This window comes from Gavialis gangeticus, unplaced genomic scaffold, assembly GCF_001723915.1.
Source record: "Gavialis gangeticus isolate Ggan-Ray unplaced genomic scaffold, GavGan_comp1, whole genome shotgun sequence".
NCBI lineage: Eukaryota > Metazoa > Chordata > Crocodylia > Gavialidae > Gavialis > Gavialis gangeticus.
In genome coordinates, this window is record NW_017729025.1 from 79,578,012 (window position 1) to 79,597,793 (window position 19,782).

Below are 19,782 nucleotides of genomic sequence, written 5' to 3' on the forward strand. Positions count from 1 at the left end.
TGTGGTCCCCGGCTGCATTGCCAGACCAGGCAGCATGAGGCTACACCGGTACCCCAGGGTGTGTGTGTGTGTGTATTTGTAGGGTGAGTCCCACACGCACACCACACCATACACATGCACCCACAACCCCCTCACACTGCCATACACGCAGACCCCCAACACCCACACCCCCTCACACACTCCAGCCAACCACACACCACATATCCACACACACACCAACATGCTCCCTCACCCACACCTCCACACCTATCCATCCCGCCAAAAAACTCCCCACACACACCCAACTCCCTCCCCCACACCCACAGTCCCCCACAAACTGATTTTCACCCTCCATACAACCCCCCCCCCCACAACATACAAGTGTAAGACTTCATTTTAAGCTACTGTGGAATCACCTCTATGTACACTACACAAACACATGTAAACTAAGACAAAAATAATTTTGAAATCAAATTGATGAATGTTGTAGATGTTTGCTTTTTAGAATATAATTTGGTATTTTTCTGGTTCTGAGATGGCAAAAACCGCTTGCTGAAAGGAGTACTTCTGGGGGCAAGGGAAGGGACTTCTGGAGGCAAAGGTCAGGGCTTAGGGGGAGGGGCTTCAAGTCACAAGATGGTGACCAGGGAGCGGGGCACCTGTCAAGGGGCAGGGCTACCTATGCAGCCCTCAACAGCTTGCCAAAACTCGGTAAGCTGCCCTCCACCTGAAATAACTGCCCACCCCTGAGCTAGACTGTTCTCAGGGATGGCAGATGACAGAACAAAAAGCAATGGTCTCAAATTGCAGCAGGTGAAGTTTAGGTTAGATATCAGAAAAATCACTAGAAGAGTAGTAAAGGAGAGTGAAACTGGCTACCCAGAGAGGTTGTGGAATCTTCATCCTTGAAATTTTTTAAGACCCAGGTAGACAAAGCCTTGACTGGGATGATCTAGTTGGGAATGGTCCTGCTTTGAGCAGGGGGTTGGAGTAGATGACCTTCTAATGTCTCTTCCAACCCTAATTTTCTATGATTCTAAGGTAGGATTTCTATGCTTTTTTTTTTTTTTTTACACGGTACAAGTATCCTAGAAAATTCATAAAATATAGAATATGCCATAACCACATAATTTTGCAAATGTATGTTGTAATCTCAGTCACAAGATTGACAGAAGCTGATAGGAAGATACAGGATGTCCATCTGAAGTACCCTTATTAACTAAAACATTATGATGCTTTTTGCAAACTGCATTTAAGTTAACCTAGCCACAGATTACTCATTGATATAGGCTGTTTGTATGTTGATAAACAGTGTAAATAAATAACAGAGTTTATCCATATAAGGTTTTAAGTACATATAAACCTAACTAAAGAAAAATGTTTGGTATGCTGTTAGGGTTTGTGTGGCACAGCAGATACCAAAAAAGGCTGCTGTGTTATACTGATAAAGCCTTGAAGCGGCCCCATTAACATTCCCAACAACATTTTAATGAATTAGTAGCCCGTTACATTCCAAAGTCCAATAATGTCCACTGGTGGACCACCACAAAGAACTGCAGACATGCTGCCTGGGATTGCATTTGCCTCATTACCAAGGGTCATTGAGGAAAGAAAACTATAAAAGGGTCAGTGACTGAAAAGAGATGACATAATGTGGTTTTATTTTACCAGTTCACAAGCAGACCTATTCAATTACACTGACAGTTCATAAGATTGGCTTTAGCAATTTGCCCCTATCTTACATCTAACAATAACAATCACTTACATGGCAACTCCAGTGTCCTAAACTTGAGTTCAGCTATTGTTTGGACTCTGTAAACAGACAGGGAGTTAAATATGTTGCCATGCTTCAGTGGCACACAGCTGAGCAGAGTCTTTGAACCTAGACTTTTATTTTATGACCTTTGGACATGATCCTATACTTCTAAAGTAAGTAAAACTTTTAAAGCCAGCCAGCTAACTCAGTGTGTTTGTCTAAACTTCAATCCAGAGATGGGATTGAAGCTCAGGTAAAAATACCTACCTAGCTTGGGAACTCTTAATTGTCTAGCTGTACATAGCAGCATAGGCTTCAGCAGGAGCTGCACAAATCCAGTGGGTAACTCACTGTATGTCCTTCACACTGATGATGACTGTATTTGGGTACACCTACAGCCACCTCCATTCCCTCTGATCAGTACTAATGCTGCCTCTGAAAAAAAAAAAGAGCACTCAATTCTTCAAGAGCTCCAGAGAACAACTTCCCATGTATTAGATCCAATTCACCTTGAATGATATAAAATAAGCATTGTTTGGATTTTTTGCAGAACAGAGAAAAAAAGAAAGTTCTCATGAATTTAACAAGTAATCTATTATAAAATCCTCTGGCTTGACACTAAAATATTAAAGTGATAGTAGATTTGTATAGAGCATCTTGCTCTTCAGATATTATTATTCATTCCTTAACTACATAACATTTATAGAGCATCACTGGGTATGTAAAAATCAAAATCAGGCCACATGCTGCCCCGCATGCCCTATCTAGCATGCAGGACCATGTTATCTGGGCTACAGGGTTCCACATTAATCCAAAAATTTGGCAGCAGGGAAGTGGCAACTGCTCCCCTACCACCAAATTTTTGGACCTATGGGAAGCCCCCTCGGCCAGGAGACACTCCTCTGGGGATCAGATCTGGCTCATGGGCCAGGGGTTGATCACCCCTGAGCTACTTAACAGATCATTTTTCCTCTCTGAAACAAAGTTACTTTGAGCCAAAGCAGCAAAACAAGTGAATATCTACAATGCACATAAAAATCCATGAAAAAAAAGTTAAAATCCAGTACATTAGTGGAAAATCCGATCAGGCCAACAAAATTGCTCCATTTTAACTACTGGGAGACCTTAGCCAAGCTGTCAAGCTAATGGTTCTACAAAGTTTAAAATATACTGTAGTTGCATGGGGAGAACAAAGAGAGAAGCCTTATATGAAGAGAAGAAGGGAAGAAAATATGAATGACTTGACAGTAGGCCTGTGCGAAGCAGTTAGTATTTGCTTCAGATTTGGATTCAGATTCAGTGGATTCAGGAGATGGTGATTTGATTTGGTGATTCGAATCACTGTCCTGAATCGATTTGGCCAAATCTGATTTGGAGATTTGGCTGCCACCTGTCGGGGAATTGGGCCCCAAGGTCACGGTGGGCCGGGGTTGGCGATTGGAACATGAACAGGTGGGATTGCGGCGAGGAGTCTGAGTGGCATGAAAGTGTATGGTTTCAAACAGGTGGATTTATTGACTTACGCTTTGAGGCGTAGGCAGAGCTGCTTTCTTGTTCAGTTACAGTGTTAACGAGAACAAACAACAACAAAGGGGTCTGTTGGCCCACAGGGTTCGCAAGTGATCCCTTGCTTTCTACCCCGTGAGGGATAGGGGCAGCTGCCCACTCACTAGTCCCAGGGCTGGTCAACAGCTCATGAGATGGAATAACAAACTAACGAAAAAACTGTAACACGTGACGCCAGTCCAGTGATGGACAATAAAGAGAAGAGATGATGGTAGCCGATGCCGAGGTCAGATGCCAGGTAAGTAGAAGACGAAGCCATAGTCAAAGCAGTAGGGGTGATCCAAATCGAAGTCAAAGTGGAAGCCAAAACAGTCCGGTAACCAAAAGAATCAATACGAGAAGAAATGAAATCGAGGAGCTAAACCGCTTTATGAGGTTATGAGGAGAACCGGGAGTTTGAATCCCAATCTCTCTCTCTGCCTCACAGTCCCTGCTAAAAGCAGCCTCTGTTTGCAGATCAAGCACAGTCTCTCAAAACACTCACACCAACGCCTGCACTCCTAACGCCTACCAACTCCAAACGCCCACCCCAAGGTGGGGGCTCACTAGCCTTTTATAGGAATTTAGTGGCCAATCAGATTGCTTTGTATATAGAAATTTCTGGTCAAATTATGTCATGCTTTTGCCAGCTGAGCATGTGTTGGATCAAGCTCTGTGTAGTAACTAAGCATGCGCCTGTGGAGAGAGTAGGTCAGTGCTGACTGACAGGTCCTGAGGTCACCCAGGGGGCACGTGCTGGGTGAGCCCTGGAATTTTCCACTCACAGAGTTGATATGCGCATGTCAGTTCCAGCTCTTCTGTGTTGTCAGCATACAACCATAAATTTTACCGTGACACCACCAAATCAGCCAAATCTCTGAATTCAAACAGGCCCATCTCCCACCCACTCTCTCAGCCCCATCAATGGCTGCCCCGCCCAACCCCAGCCTCCTGGCTCTTTAAAAAAAAAAAAAGCCCCACACTCACCAGGTGCTGCCAGGCAGGGGAGGGCAATCCCTGCTGCCCCCCACTGCCCCACGTTGCATGGGGGTCCCTGCCATGTGCCTCCAGAAACCCCAACAGCTGCTGCTGCAGCCGGTGAGTGAAGGGCTTTTTTGTTTGTTTGTTTTTTTAAAGAACCAGGAGCTGGGCCAGGCAGGGCGGCCATGTGGGGGGCTAGGAGAGCAGGATGGGGGCTTGTGGCAGAGCCCCCCCACACAGCGTGGGGCAGTGGGGATCAACCCCACACCTAGCAGGAGTGGGGGCTTTTTTTCTTTTTCTTTTTTTAAGAACTAGGAGCTGGGACAGGCGGGGCAGCTGGGAGAGTGGGCGGGGACCAGGGGTGCTCAGGCTGGACTGGGGGAGTAGGCAGGGGATGGGGCCTGGCAGGGATCCCCCCATTGCCCCCTCCTCCCTCCTTCAGCACCCTCCCCTCCTGCCATCTACTTACTGGCACGGAGTCTGGGTCCAGCTCCCTGCAGCGGAGAGTGGGGACTGCCCAAATCTCCAAAGCTCTTCAAATCTTTTACGAATCAATTTGGAGTGCTTCAAATCTATTTGGACCTTTTTATTGGTGTCCTGATTCAATTCGGATTCAGAGATTCGACCACCGAATCAAGCCGAATCTCCTCCAAATTGAATCAGCACCTGAAGCTTCACCCAGCCCTAGTTGACAGCAATGGGGTAAATTTTTTCTCTTGGTTAAGTCATTCTCATTTGACAGGAAGACACGATCAGTACTCTAATACTACACATAAAATTGTATCTTGCCTTGTAGATCTTGTAATTTCTGTCTTAGGAAAACCACATCCTTATGCAAGGAAGACACTGCTAATGTGTGGAAAAGGCTCTCATCATTTGTAGCACATCCATGTAATATAGCCTCACTTGTTCTAAATAGCTCTTTCCTTTTTTCCATTTCTTGTTATTCCCTTCAAACCTCTACCTAACTTCCACTCTCTATTTCTCCTCCTCGGTTATGTTCAGCCTCTCAGAGATGTCAATCTCTATCTTCCACTATGTCGTCTTCTATGCAGAACTTCCTTCTTGAACTTATTTGCAAAGCCCTAGTCTCTCTATAAACCAGTTCTGAAAGTCATGTCTATTATACTGCCTGTGGAATATTTCCTCCTCCCTGCATTCCAGGGCAACAGCTCCTGGCATTTTGGGTGCTCTGGGCACCAGAACTCTCAGCACTTGAAGCACTCCAGGGCTACAGTGCAGAGAGCAACTACTAGGTCCTAGGTCACTGCAAAATGCTTAACAAAAAAAGGAACACACAACAGCAAAGGCAACATTTATGATTATTAAATATACTAATACGCAGTGCGTCCTGCCATGTACCCCTCCCTCCCCCGCCCTCATTTTGTTTTTCTGGCATGCCAGCACTCCGGAACCATCCAAGGTAGACATTGTGGGTTTTTTGGCACCCCAGCCAAAAAACATTGCCTACCCCTACACTAGGCAGTGCCCAAGTACCAGGAGCCCTAGTGGCTGAAGCACCTGGATCACAAGGAGCAGTGGCATCCCAAGTGCTAGGAGCCTCAGCATTCAGGGAGTGCAGGAGGATGGGAGGTGCAAGCAGTAGCAAGGATGCTGGAGATAGGGTGCTGGGGTTGGGGGGGCACTACATTTTGGAATCTGTTTTGGGCCCAATAATCCATATGGACCCTAGGGTGGAACAAAACAGAACCTGAAGGGAGCAGGTGTTATTATACCATGTTTGGGGACATTTTATACCACTCATATGGTCATATGGTCTATACCACACTTAAGATTCACTTAATAACCTATTAAGCTGTTACCCAGACACACATTAATGCAATTAATATGGTGTGATGAAACACAGCATAAGCCACAAAGTCATTACACAATAATTGTAAAATGTAAAAATGCAATATTTTTTTAGCTGGTTCATATCATGCCATTAAATGAAAGGATGACCAATTTTGGGCTTCCAGCTGTGCGGCATGCTTCCATGGTTGGGAGCCCAAATCAGCTGAGGGGCTCCCAGCTGCAGGAACTTGATACTTGCTGGTTCAGGAAAATCATGATCCCAAGCTCCCCTTGCATTGACAATAAGATGTGATGGGATCCAATACTGGATCCCACAATCATGCCTCCTGCCATGTGGCATGGCAGGAAGCAAGACTCTGGGGATCCCATCTACCAGGGGCTAAACACATTTCAAAGCCCCTTTAAAGTGTTATGTCTGTCCACCACTTTGGAGAATGCCATGATAACAATGGTTGTGACTTCCCAAAATTGCAAAGCAAAAAAACAAAGATCATTAAACTAAATTCTTAAATAAAATAGGCAAGACTGTTCAGCCAGTCCCCTAACTCCAATATGTTCCACCTAAGATGATCTGCACACCAATGGCAACAATGTATTAATAAAAAAAGTGTAATAGGCTTTTTCCTTCATGATTTGCTTTCCCCTACATCCCTTGTCCTGGCAAATATGCCCAAGCAGCATATTTCTTTTGTCTCCTTTAAGAGACACTGTATACTTGAAATTTAGCCAATTAAAATAACAAACTTCAAAGAGTTTCAGATAACACCCCTGGCAGAAAATTGAGTTTCTGCCCATTTTTAGTTTGACAATCTCATTTTCCTAACTTTTAAGCACTTTCTTTTTGCAGTGACACACATAACTACAAGGGAAAACTAATTGGCTGACTCCACACTAAATGTTGTCAAACATGCAAAGTATCAGACTGAAAACTGAGTATTTTCTCTAACATTTTCCAGCTATCATGATCTTAGGGATCACTAGCTGAGAAGGCTAGAGGAGTTCTTGCATACCTTCTTTTCCATTTAACTTGAAAGCCTTTTGTTCAAGTAATATGCTAAAAACCTCAGAGTAATCTAAAAACAATTTATAATTTCTATTAAAGTCAGGTCTCCTACATAAAGTTGTCCGTGCCAACATTTTCCCTCTCTTCAGTTTCTTGTCCGCTATTGTACATGTGGACCCTTTGACAAAACTCCAAGGAATAAGCCCCCTACTGCTTGAAGTTGAAACATTCCAATCCAAAACTCATGTCCTATGTTCAAAGAAATAAGTACTCAACAGTCCTTCACAAGCTTCAGGGGTTTCCCTCTTTACCCCTCCCAAGATTCAGTCAATAGTCCCCACCAGGGTTTGTCCCAACCGACATTCTATTTCTGTTATGCAGAAACAGAATAAGGAGGCTTCCTCCCAGTACTTTTGGATCAGGGATGTCAAACTCGACAGGCGCCATCGGAGGGCCAGCCCTGTGCACCACGTGCAACATATGCCCTGAACCAGCCCCATGCACTGTGTGCTGCAGGAAGGGCTAATCCAGTGCATACTGTGTGTAGCATGTGGATCCAGTCTGAGACTCACTGGTGGCACCACAGGCTAGATGATAAAGCTCTGTGGGCTGAATCTTTGACAACCCTGTTCTAGACGTTCTAGCTGGAGCCCTATGTGAGAATCAGTACCAACACTGGCTTCTAGTCCACAGTAGAAGCATACAGTTCCAGGGTGCCTTTTCTTTTTCCTCTATATCTTCCTGGACCTCCCATGCCCTACCCATTTACGTTTCTTCTTCACAGCTTCCACTGGACCAGCTACTGTCTGGTTCTTTTGTCAGAAGTCCATCCCACATCTGACCTTCAACCAGCCTTCCTAGACAGCTTCACCAGCAAGCAGCTGCTCTTCCTTAGACATCCCCCTTCCCAATCTCTCTTTCTCTCACTCTCTCTCTCTCTATTTCTGTCTCTCTCTCTGAGGAAACTAGCTAACAAAAAGAAATCCTTGAAGAACCAGAGATTCACCTAGCATTATTATTTTAGTTACACTGCTTTCAAGTCACAACAAAAAAAATGTGTTCTTAAATTACAGCTGAGATCAGGGGAAAGTTACTACTTGAAAGACGCATATGATCCTTCAAGTTTGGGCTTGTTGTCAAACCCACCTCTATGCTTTAGGCATAAATACAGTATATTTGCTGCTTTTCAGATTAACACCAAGATGGTCTTAAATTTCAGGACTATTTTCCTCTATGTTCTTTTTCTTCAAAATAAAGATTATTGTTAAGGATGAGATGTTACGTAGTTTATTCCACAACATTAGGGATTTGCAATTCACATTTTACAAACTTAACATTTCACTTGCTCTTACTGTCTTGGTTTTCAGTCACCGTACAGAGTGAGATGAACAGCTCTCAACAGTTTCAATATATATATTATTTGGGTTAAGCAAAATCAAATCAGACTGTGCATTCTTGGTGTACACCACATTATTCTCTTAAGACTATACATGAGGCAAAACTGAATTTTAAAACTATTCTAATGTATGCGTAGTGGTTATTCTTGAAAAAGGTCCCTGCCATTGCAAGATATCTTACCTATTTGAGAAATAGTCCATCTACAGGTAACAGCAAGAGATTGGGACTCTTACAAAACAAGAAAAACTAACATGATTTTCTCTATGTATATATCATATATTCCTTGTTTTAGATTTCAGTTCAGAAGTATATGAAATTATACACTCCAGCAGAGATTTCAAACTTAAGAAAGACTTACAAGATTTCCCAGCAGGTTTTTTAACTGTTGATCTATTTCTTTCAGCCGGATTTGTTGATCACGTTGTTCCTTAGTGTCTCGTAGAACCTTTTCACCTGGGGCTGCTTCCAGATTTCTATTTGCATAAGCCAGAGATTCCTGACAAAAACAGAAATGGCCAGAATTAAACTATGTTAAAGTACAAGACTTTAGCAAAAGTGCTAAGTTGACTTCTACAAAACTGGAAACATTTCTATTTAGACATTATTTGTTAATTTTACATTTTGGCCACTGTAAATTTTGTGTTACGCATACGTTTACATACAGTATTTAATCTTTGGATAGGATCAATGCAACAAAAAATACTTGGTAACTGTTCAGATTAGAAAAGGAAAATAAGTGCTCATATTCAAAATTTCTATTCTAAAATTCTGTTAAAATACACAAAAATATTTAACAATGATGGCAGTATTTTTCAAAATTGCTCAACACTGAGTTAACTGCCACTGACTTAAGGAGGAAAAGAATTAACTCACTTTTGAAAACTCATACCTGTGACAATTCTGTCACCCACAAAACTTGTGGACTTCCTTTGCACAATGGACCACATGGGGATGTAAATGGCAAAACCCTACTCAATCCCAGACCCACACAATAAGGCACATGCAGCTAAACTGCAATCACTATATATTACTGGCCAGAGCTCTACAATTTTAAAATATTCAGTAGTTAAGAACCAGATTTGGATGGTCTTACTCACAATGAGGATTATCTTGCTCCCTGAGTGAGCTTACTGAAATCATTCAAGGAGCATAGTACTACCCAATGCAACTATGAATAGTGTAGAACTTAACCCACTTGGAATGCTAAATGTTGGCAAACCTGCAAAGTGGCATATGAATGACATAATAAGAGCTTGGCTTTGGTAACCAAGGAGCCAATGCAAGAATCCAAGTCATAGAGTAGTCCAAGAAATAGCAGAAAATAAAACTTGCCAAAGTCTAATTACCTTTAACCCAAAAAGCATGCCCAACCATTTAAATAAAATCCCAGTTTAATCAATCACTCTTATTTTCAGAAGCAAGTGAAGCATTCCTGATTGACATACACTCTTAAGCAAGGAAACCAAGTAGTGTATCTCACTGGAAGGAAGGAGTTTTCTAGATTTCTACAAAAATTCTCAGCTTCACTTTTCAAAGTTGTGACAATTTAAAAACAAATATTTTTGTAACCATTGTGCATATGACAGGTAAGCGAGCTCTGGGCTTTAAACCATAATACTTTGTATAACATGCAACTTATTTCTTAATTGACTAAGTGCAAAAAGCCTCAGAGCAATAGCTCAAAAGAGGCTTATTGGGGTAGCACAGTTAAAGGCACATCAGTTTATGCAGCCAATGGCACACGAGAGCCACAAGCTACAAAAACTGGTGTGCCTCCCACCATGCAATATTACATCTAGCCACTTTTGACTTCCCAGCCCACCCTCCAACTCAAGCCAGGTATACCAGCCCAGCAACTGCTGCTGCTGCTGCTCCCTTCCCTCCTCCTCCACTGACAGCCCCACCCCTGCATGAAAAATTAACCCTCAAGGTAAGACAAGTTTCCTATGGTGTGCTCCAAAGCAGAGCCCCTTAAAATGTTACCTGATTAGATCAGGATTAATTTTTTTGCATGACCGGTCATTTTAGAAACACTTTGTAGCCATGCATGTGTGTTTGATCATAGCTATCTTTCAGGAGCCAGATTGTGCAAAAATGTCACTTCTGTCTCCACCCAAAGTTAAGTACATAAGAACTTTTAACTTCTTTTTTTACTCACATTTAAGATGCAGACCATTTTTAGAAGAAGCATTTGTTTTAAAAAGTACACCTTACATTCAAAGGATATGGTATATATACACAATATAGGAATTCTGTATATAGGAATTCTGTATTAAGACAGAATTTAATATCAATATAGAGCTCAAATATAAGATTTGAGCACAACATTTATTGGTAACTAATTAGAGCTTTCTTCTCCAGGGATTGAAATATAAGCAAAACAGTCAATTAAAGTGAAAAAGAAAAGCCTGAGGCAGTTTATTTAATTTGTTTTACAAGTTATAGCTCCTTTTGCATTTAAATCACAATTTTAAAACTACCTTCTTGATCAGAACATTTCCCCTCTCTTCAATTTCTTGTCCACTTTTATGTAATGGTCACCTCTGAGCTTTGACAAAACCCAAGGGAAGAAGCCCTCCCCCAGCTTGAAGGGGAAACATTCCAATCTGAAACTCATGGCAGAATCTGTTCTGTGGTTATCATTCAAGTTTATATTTATAATAAAACTAACCAATTGCCCATCAAGAATGACAAGTGGTGGGGCGGGGAGGGGGCTGGGATGGAGTGCTGCCATACCGCCCCCTGGGATGGGAGGGAATGCTGCCACGCCCCATGCTACTGTCCACAGGTGGGCGAAAGCCAGGCCAACCTGGCAGGGAAGGAGCAGCAGGCCCGGGCCAACCCAGCAGCAGCACAGGGACGGGAGGAGCAGGCTCAGGGATGACACGGGAGAGCGGGGGTGGAGAAGGAGTGGGCCCAGGCTCAATGGGGGGACAAGTCTCACTCCTCCCCTCCCCCAGCCGCTGCCATATTGGGCTAGGCCTGCTGTTCCACCTGCCATTGCAAGCCGGCTTTTCCCTCACTTGGGCCCGCTCCTGCTCCCCCCCCACATTACCTGCAGGGAGCAAGGTGGGGGAGGGAGCAAGGCCAGCCGTGATGGCCTCGCTCCCCACTTCCATCCACTCTGTTGCCACTACCCCCAGGGAGCAGGGTGGGGGGAGCAAAACCAGGTGACCTCGCCCCCCCCATGAAATCCACTGCATCCCCACCATCATGGCGGTGGGCTGCCTTCTGTCAGAATGCTTCTTCGCACTCTGATTGGCTGTTTGTCAGCCAATCAGACTGCAAATAAAGTATTACAAACAGATAGACAGACAGACTTAGGCTTTTATAATATTAGAATGATGGTTATAATAATAAAGCTATGGTTATAATGTGTTTAGAAAAATAACTGTATGTTACAAATATATATGTATATATGAGAACATATAATTAGTGTTAATGAGACATCACTAAATGATGAATTGTCTTTTCCATTAATTTTCCTACGGTATTTCATTTGGAATTTCTTGGCATGGGGCTAGCAGGTGGATATTTTTACATGAACTTAGACGTCAATAAAGAATTCAGATTGACTTTAACAAAGAACTCAAATTGCATGTAATACTATTAGAAAAGGTTTTATCTAATTACCAGGGCAACTTTTAAAAGGTAATGCTGAGAGAAACCACTTGAACCAAAAATTATTGTCTTCAAATTCCTTTTTCTCCCCCTTTATGTTTTCCTGAACAAAGCGGGTTGCTGAGGGGCAGTAAGGAGGGAATTACTATCATTGACCCTGGGCCCTACATACACTATGCTTTACTTTTTTCACATAAATAGTTCTATTGACTTGAGAGGAAATACTGACATAAGTACTTGCAAGAGAATGCCCATGGAAAGACACTGCATCCTAAGTTATATTTCATTTTGCCACTTTAACCTTCTCCAAACCACTCTTTAAACATTCTCCTCTGCTCTAATGCCTAACAATTCCTGCCAGCTGACAATGCTTAGGCAAATACTGAACACTGAATTAAAATTACTGTCTACCAGCTGCTTGTTTCAGATTTTTCTTATGAGTTCTACCCTACCCTTTTTTCCATTCCAAATGTTTCCTCTTGTCATATACCAAAGAGTTAAATGGAAATAAAGTACAAATTTTCTATTTAACTTTAGCAAAACCATTAGCAAAATGTAGTCTGTATTTCCAATCAGGACTCTAACAACTACCACAAACATAATCTATAATAACAAAAACAAGCAGGGCATTTTGTTTGGAAAGTGTGCCCTCCTGGGAATTTTTTGACCTCTGAACCCAGCCAAATAAAATTCTCCACATTTCTAGGAGGTAAGCAAAAAGACATGCAATGACTAATACATACTTTACCCTTTAGTCTGAGAAAAAGAACAAACAAACAAACAAGTCATTCAGCTGATTTAACTGCATATGAGTAAGTCTCCTCCACTACCGAGATTTTTACTGAGTTTGAGTCTGAAACAAAAGGTTTATAGAGTTGGCTTTTGAAAATAACTGATAATTAAAGAGTGACAAATCAAGTGCTACATTAGGTTAAAAGTCTATTAAAATAATCTACCATTCCAAAATGTTTGTAGAACTAAAATGTATGTCATGACTAAAAAGCAAAAAGAAGTCTCCAATTAAGGCAATTTTAGTGCCCATGCCATAAGCCTACATGTAATAACTACTCTGAGGAATTGTGCATTGCAGCAGAAACACCCAGCTGCACACACATTTGATACACAATGAATCAAATTCTGGACACAAAACCTTAAATCAAAATTTAACATTTTCTGTAGAGATATTTGTAAAGTAAATGTAGCAAATATGATTTAATGGAAAAAGCTTTAGGCTTTGCTTTTGAATGTGATTCAAACAAATTTGGATGAAGCTGGAGATACCTACACACTCCTAACTACACTTATGCATTCTAGTCAACTTCCTTACCAAGTCCTCTTACTTTACATCTGTGTCTGTTTATCCCAACTCAGCCTCACCTACATGATGTTCATCTCTGTTAAGGTCCATATAACAGCAGTATAACAAATGCTTGTAACATTCACTGTTTTTCATAAAGCCCCAGATTCTGGTATAAGTTTATTAAACAAGTTTTCTTTAATCTTCATTTTAAGTAAGCTTGTTTCCAGAGCTGAAGACAGAAGTTAGAAAATGTTAAATTTATATGCTCAAATCCAAGAATTCAAAGAGAAAGGACATCAAATTTATTTAAAGGACTTTAAAGTCAAATCTCATGGATTTTTGGGACCCAATTCCCAACTTTTTTTTCCAGTGCTTGGAATTAAAAATAATGTTCTAAGTAATAACCAGTTCTGTTATCCTCCCATCACCACCACCTCCACCACCCTTCCCCCCCCCCCTTCCAGCAGTACAATTCCTCTTCCCTCAGGGCATTTGGTGCACTGGACGATATATATAACATTTCTGGAGGTGCAGCGATAAGTTCCAGGAATGGCTATGATTCTGTTGTGGGATGTAGTTATAGTTGGGGTGGTGGAGATATGTTGGCAGGTTTTGCATTCCTTGTCCTGGCATATTCTGGATCCATTTGTCGATGTCGTTTGGGTCATAGGGAACTACCCAGCTCCTCAAAGGGAACCTACCCAGCACCTTCCATAGATGAGGCTATGAACTTCACTTCCTAAATCTACTAGATGCAAAAAATCATGGATTCAATACAGACATTGATTTTATGACACATTACAACCTGCCTGACATCTGATTCACCAGGTACCTGCATGACAGTCTCTTTTCTACCTTGTACTCTATTACTGCACTGCCTCCCTTTAGTCTTTTTTCCCCCTGCTCTCTTCCCCCTTCCCCTTTCCCTTCCCACCCCTCTCCCTCTGCTTCACCTTTTGTCTTTCTAATTCTACCTATTTACATTTTCACTGACATCCTGCCACCCTCTTAGCTTCTTTCATTTCTGGGAATCTCAGAACATCAGAGACTCCCCATGCCTGACGAAGGGTGACTGCACCCAAAAGCTTGCCAAATTTTTTTTTCCAAATACTTAGTTGGTCTAACAAAAGATATCACATCTACTCAAAGAACCTTGCCTGCCTATGTCCTTAGACTGCCAGGACGACAACCAAAAACCCTGAAAATTAAGTCCATTTTTTAAAGTTTATCTATGTTGTGCCTGGTTCATGTGATGAGAGACATGATGAGAAATGACTTGCATTCAGAAGCTTGTCTAACTTCATCCCAACTACAGAGTTGGTCCAAAAAAATATATATCACCTTAATAAATCCTGCGCACACACAATTTCTGGACTATCATGGTTACAACATCACTCTTACACTATCTAAAAATTACAATATTTTAACCTCTGCTGATTCAAAAAACATTGAGAGAAGGCTGAAGCATGGCTGGGTGGTTATTTAGAAGATTTCTACCTTGCTTTCTAAGGAATTTATTATAAAACTTAAATAACTGGGTTGAAACAAGAGATTCCATAAAAATTCCCTTAACACTAGCCATTCAATATTTGATGCCTAACAGTCCATATCCTAAAAATTAGTTTATTCAAAGAAGTATTCAGCAGAAGTATATTTGCATCCTCATTTTCAATATGGCTATGTTTTAAATATTACTCTATGCTTATAACTTTTCACTCAAAGATCTCAAATATGTTTACAATTACTTCTCTGTAAGCTGGATAAATATTATATCCCCATTTATTGATTAACAAAGTAGGGTCCATGCAGGCTAAATGACATGTAGTCAGTAGCAGAAACATTAACAGAATCCACAGCTTCTACCATACTGTTCTGTGCCCAATTTACTACAGTATACTCATACAAGTTCTCAGAGTTTACTTTTGTTTTGCACTGAAAAGGACCTGAGAGCCATTTTTTGGAGATAGTGCAAATACCATGCTCCAAAATGCAGAAGACAGAAAGATCATCTTTACTGGACAGAAGACACTAGCAAAATGAATATGTAATACAATATGCATATATATGGTTAAAAGTATATAAGTATGTGTATGTATTTTATACATATTTATAAAATGCCAGCACTCTTTCCTGCCTAGGCAGAGGGTCAGACTCGATGATCTGTTGAGGTCTCTTCTGACCCTAGCATCTATGAATCTATGAATCTATTTTATATTTTTTATTATAAATGTATTTATAATAAATTTCATATGTAGATATAGAATTACATATTCCTTATGCTAGTTTCCTCCATCTCATAAACAAAAGGGGGAAAAATCCAAAATAAGACAGGCATCTACTATAAGATGGCTAGGATAGGCAACACTAAAAAGGAAACTTTTTATTTTGTTAATGCTGGAGGTCCTTGTTTACTCTTATACCTTCATTCAGATTTTGCTCTTCAAAGTAAATGAATATTTTACAAATGTGAATCATCAAAAAATGATGCTGCGACTTCCCAAATGTTAACAGGAAACTAAAGAGCTGTATAAATTACTAAAATACAATATAAATTTAAGTCAAAGCTGCATATTTAGGACATATTTCTTTATTATCCACAAAATACTGTACATTGTAAGGCTAATAGTCACTGGACTTAAAAGCTACATGCCTTAATTAGCAGCAGAGTAGGCATTCCAGGTGACTTACGATTCCTACTCAAGCAGCTTTTCTTCTACTGAAGACCCACAGCTTGGGTTCTTCCTGTTGATGTTAACTGAGCCCATAAACTTGAGTGAAAATGACATGGAAAGAGAACTCGTGCTGGCCTTCTTGTATTGATGAATGCTTACACACATGAGCAGTCACAGTACCCTCAGCAGAACTACTCGATTAAGGACTTGGCAATGTAGATATAAGCTGCACCTTCTAACCTCCCTCTTTCAAGTGCTCTATTAGACTATATTACTCCTTCCTCTAAATCAGTGGTTCTCTGCCTTTTCAGATGCAAGGCACCCCTCATTAGACTCAATGTACCCCTCAGAAAATCCCAGCTCTTAATTTTCACTTTTTTTACTTCCTGAAGAATAATAGAGCAAAATAATTCTTCTGCTACAAAGATCTCAGAAAGACTACTACAAGTCTCAATATTTTTAACACTACAAGCTCTTATTTGAAATCTCTGGGTCTATCTTATGAATCATGTTTGTACACCTACCAGTGACAACACTGTACAGCACCCTGCAGCACCCTTGAGAGAATTTCAGGGCACTCCAGTGTACTGAGGCATTCTGGTGGAGAATCGCTGCTTTAAAGTGTGAAAACCTGTATCATGAAATCTGTTTTCATAAAAAAATACTTAGCAGTGTTTAGGTTCAAGGGCAGAAAGGGCTTCTTCCACTTGCTTGCTTATTAAAGTCCAAGCGGTTTACAACCCATTTAATTTGCAGCAGAGAAACAGAGTTTGTTGAGCTTTTAACTATTTTACTACACTGAAAAGAAGGCAAAGCCAATGGAAACAATTAAAAAGGCTGGTGGTGGAGGGCAAGAGACAGGTGCAATGTAGTCAAACGAATAAAAAAGGAGTAATGTTTTGAACAATGTTTTCAGTGCTTTCTTCATTTCCTTCACAATGTTTTGAGTAAATACAGAAGTACAAGGTGGAAACAAGAGAAAACAATGCAAAAGAGGCTGAACTGGGGATGAATAAAGCCCTAGAGAGGGGTTTAGCTTTAGAGATTGAACAGAAGTATAGATTTTAAAATAGCTATTCAGGAGAAAGTGTAAATATTTGACAAAAGCCTATATATAAAAGTTGGTTGATCATACATCCCATTTTCACTGGGACAATCCCTTTTTAAACATCTGTCCTAGGCATCCCACTAATTTGTTGAAGTGAATGTTTTTGTCCCGTTTTCAGAAACTTCCACAACTGAATGCAGTGGTGGCAGTCTCCACTGATAGACACGATACAAAGTCGGCAGTCTTCCAGCATCCCACAGCACTTAGCTGAGTGTTCTAGAGAGCATGGGGTGGGGAGCAGAGGCCAGAGACAGGAGCCCAGAGACAGTGGAGCATGCCCGAGAGCACGGCAGAAAAAGTGTGTGCAGGATACCAAGGACCTTTGAAAATGAAGCACTTAGGTAACCCCCCTGCCAAAAACAACAATTTTCAAGTTATCCCATTTTAAAACTTGGGAAATAGGGTCACCCTATATAAAAGGAAAGGGAGGGAGGGAGGGAGGGAGGAAGAGAGAGAGAGAACTACCACCAAACGATAATAAGTTTGAATAATAGGGAAGAAGGGAAAAATTAATCTGAAAAAAAATATTTACCAAATGGTTCACTCCTTATTCAAGCAAAACTCCAATTTAAGAGAGACTTGGTGAAATGTGTTTGTGCTCTTCAATTTTCTTGCAACACAAAGAGACTCCAATAACTAATTCAACTGATCTATTAATAACTGTCCTCTAACCAATACCCATTCCTCATAATATAGCCACCAGTTCATCCAATCTGTTATGGTCCTGTAGGGGCTAGAAATATAAACTGACAAAAGATTCCTTAATCAGTTTGAGGGCAAAATTCTTTCCCAATAATTAGGAGCATAAGTGAACTGAGGCACCTAACTATAATTGATTTTAACTTACCTGAATCCCTGAAAAACTGTTAATACTAAAAGTTGGGTGGGTGGGTCCTCTGCCTCTTCCTTTTCATTGCTTCTTTGCAACTCAGTTTTAAAGCTAAGGTGAATGGGTCTTCAGAACTTAAGCAGGATCCACAGGATTGTACTTGCATGCCTTAGAGATAGAATAGTGCTCTTTTGAAAAATTACTTGGAAAATACATTGAAAAATCAATGTATTTATTGTAGCTTATTACTGTAACAATTTTTCTAACAAAGATAAATGGAGAGCCAAGAGTGTGGTTTGACTGAGTTACACCAAAAGTACTGAACCGCTTTCCTTGATTACCAATCCTTATGTTTTATTCTTGGGTGATTTTCTAATTCTTCAAGCTACAGTCACTACACTGAATTTTTCATCCTCTGTCCTAACCTGACAGCTAAACCCATTCTCACTTTCTTCATATTCCACTCCTTCCAAGAAGTAGAACTGAGTTTGGGAAAAGACAAGTGCTAATTAGCTGCTTTGGTGCATCTTTGGTCAATAAAAATCAGACTACTTAGTCTCACCCATGTACCCACCCACTAGGTGTACTGCGTTTCATTTTTCTTTTGCCTGCTCCCATCCCTGTTTCAAGCTTGATCAATTTTTTCAATGTCTTTAAAGAATACGAATTAAGTCAAATTAAGAGAAAGGCACTCCCAAAAATAATTAAGCTGGCATAAGAATAAAGAAATGCTTCAGAGTGAAATAAAGTGATGAGAAACATTTCCAAGTAAAAAGAATGCTAGTCATGAAAAGGCATCCTGGATCCAGCTGGACACACTGCAAAAGAGATGAATAAAGTATGCTTCTCTGTGACAGCCAAACTGTGTTACTATAAGCTAATTTAAACCAGTTGTCAAAGATTTCAGAAACAGTCACAGCATAAGTCATATATTCTGCAAATATAACTAGAAGTGTCTGGAAGCAGATCTCGCTACAAACCAGTGGTAATTTAACAAGCATTGTTCCAAATCCACAAGGGGAAATTGTGGGGGGAGAAGCAGGGGGGTTGGATTTACTTTGAAAGTACTATCAAATACAGTTCTCAGAAGGAAAGAACACTTAGGCTTATTGAATATAACTTGAGGCTATGGGCCAGATACAACTCTCTCACATAAGCTCCTTAGCTTATGTGATTGCAACACCCAAAAATGAAATGTCTTATGCCAGGAGAGTGAGCCTAAATCAATAGGGTTAGTGTGTAAAATCCCCATGCAGTCAACAGAGAAATTTACATGACTCCAGAACACTATGCAGGAACCGAGCAGGGGAGGCAGCTACCATATTTACTAGGCCTGTGCAAAGCAGCTAGTATTCACTTTGGATTCGGATTTGGCCGATTTGGGGGACAGTGATTTGATCTGGTGATTTGAATCACTGTCCTAAATCAATTCGGTCAAACCTGATTTGGAAATTCGGCCACTGCCGAATCAGCCAACTCTCCAAATCAAACAGGCCCCATCTCCCGCCTGCTCTCTCAGCCCCATCAACGGCTGCCCCACTCGGCCCCAGGATCCTGGCACTTAAAAACAAAAAACAAAAAAAAGCCCCACACTCTCCGGCTCTTGCCAGGCAGAAGGGGTAATCCCCGCTGCCCTCCAATGCCCCACACTGCATGCGGGGGTGCTTTGCCATGAGCCCTCTTCCCCACCTGCTCTCCCAGCCCCATCAATGGCTGCCCCGCCTGGCCCCAATGTCCCGGCACCTAAAAAAAAAAAAAAAAAAAAAAAAAAAAAA

General features: G+C 41.1%; 1 protein-coding gene across 5 annotated transcripts in view; it reads right to left on the reverse strand.

Moving 5' to 3' along the window:
- FSIP1 (fibrous sheath interacting protein 1) overlaps positions 1-19,782 on the reverse strand; it is a 203,002-nt gene that overhangs the window by 112,833 nt on the left and 70,387 nt on the right. For all 5 annotated transcript variants that reach the window (XM_019518978.1, XM_019518981.1, XM_019518977.1 and 2 more), the window contains one exon: positions 8,836-8,973. In XM_019518978.1, the coding sequence (XP_019374523.1) occupies positions 8,836-8,973 (138 nt within the window). The remainder of the gene's footprint in view (positions 1-8,835; positions 8,974-19,782) is intronic.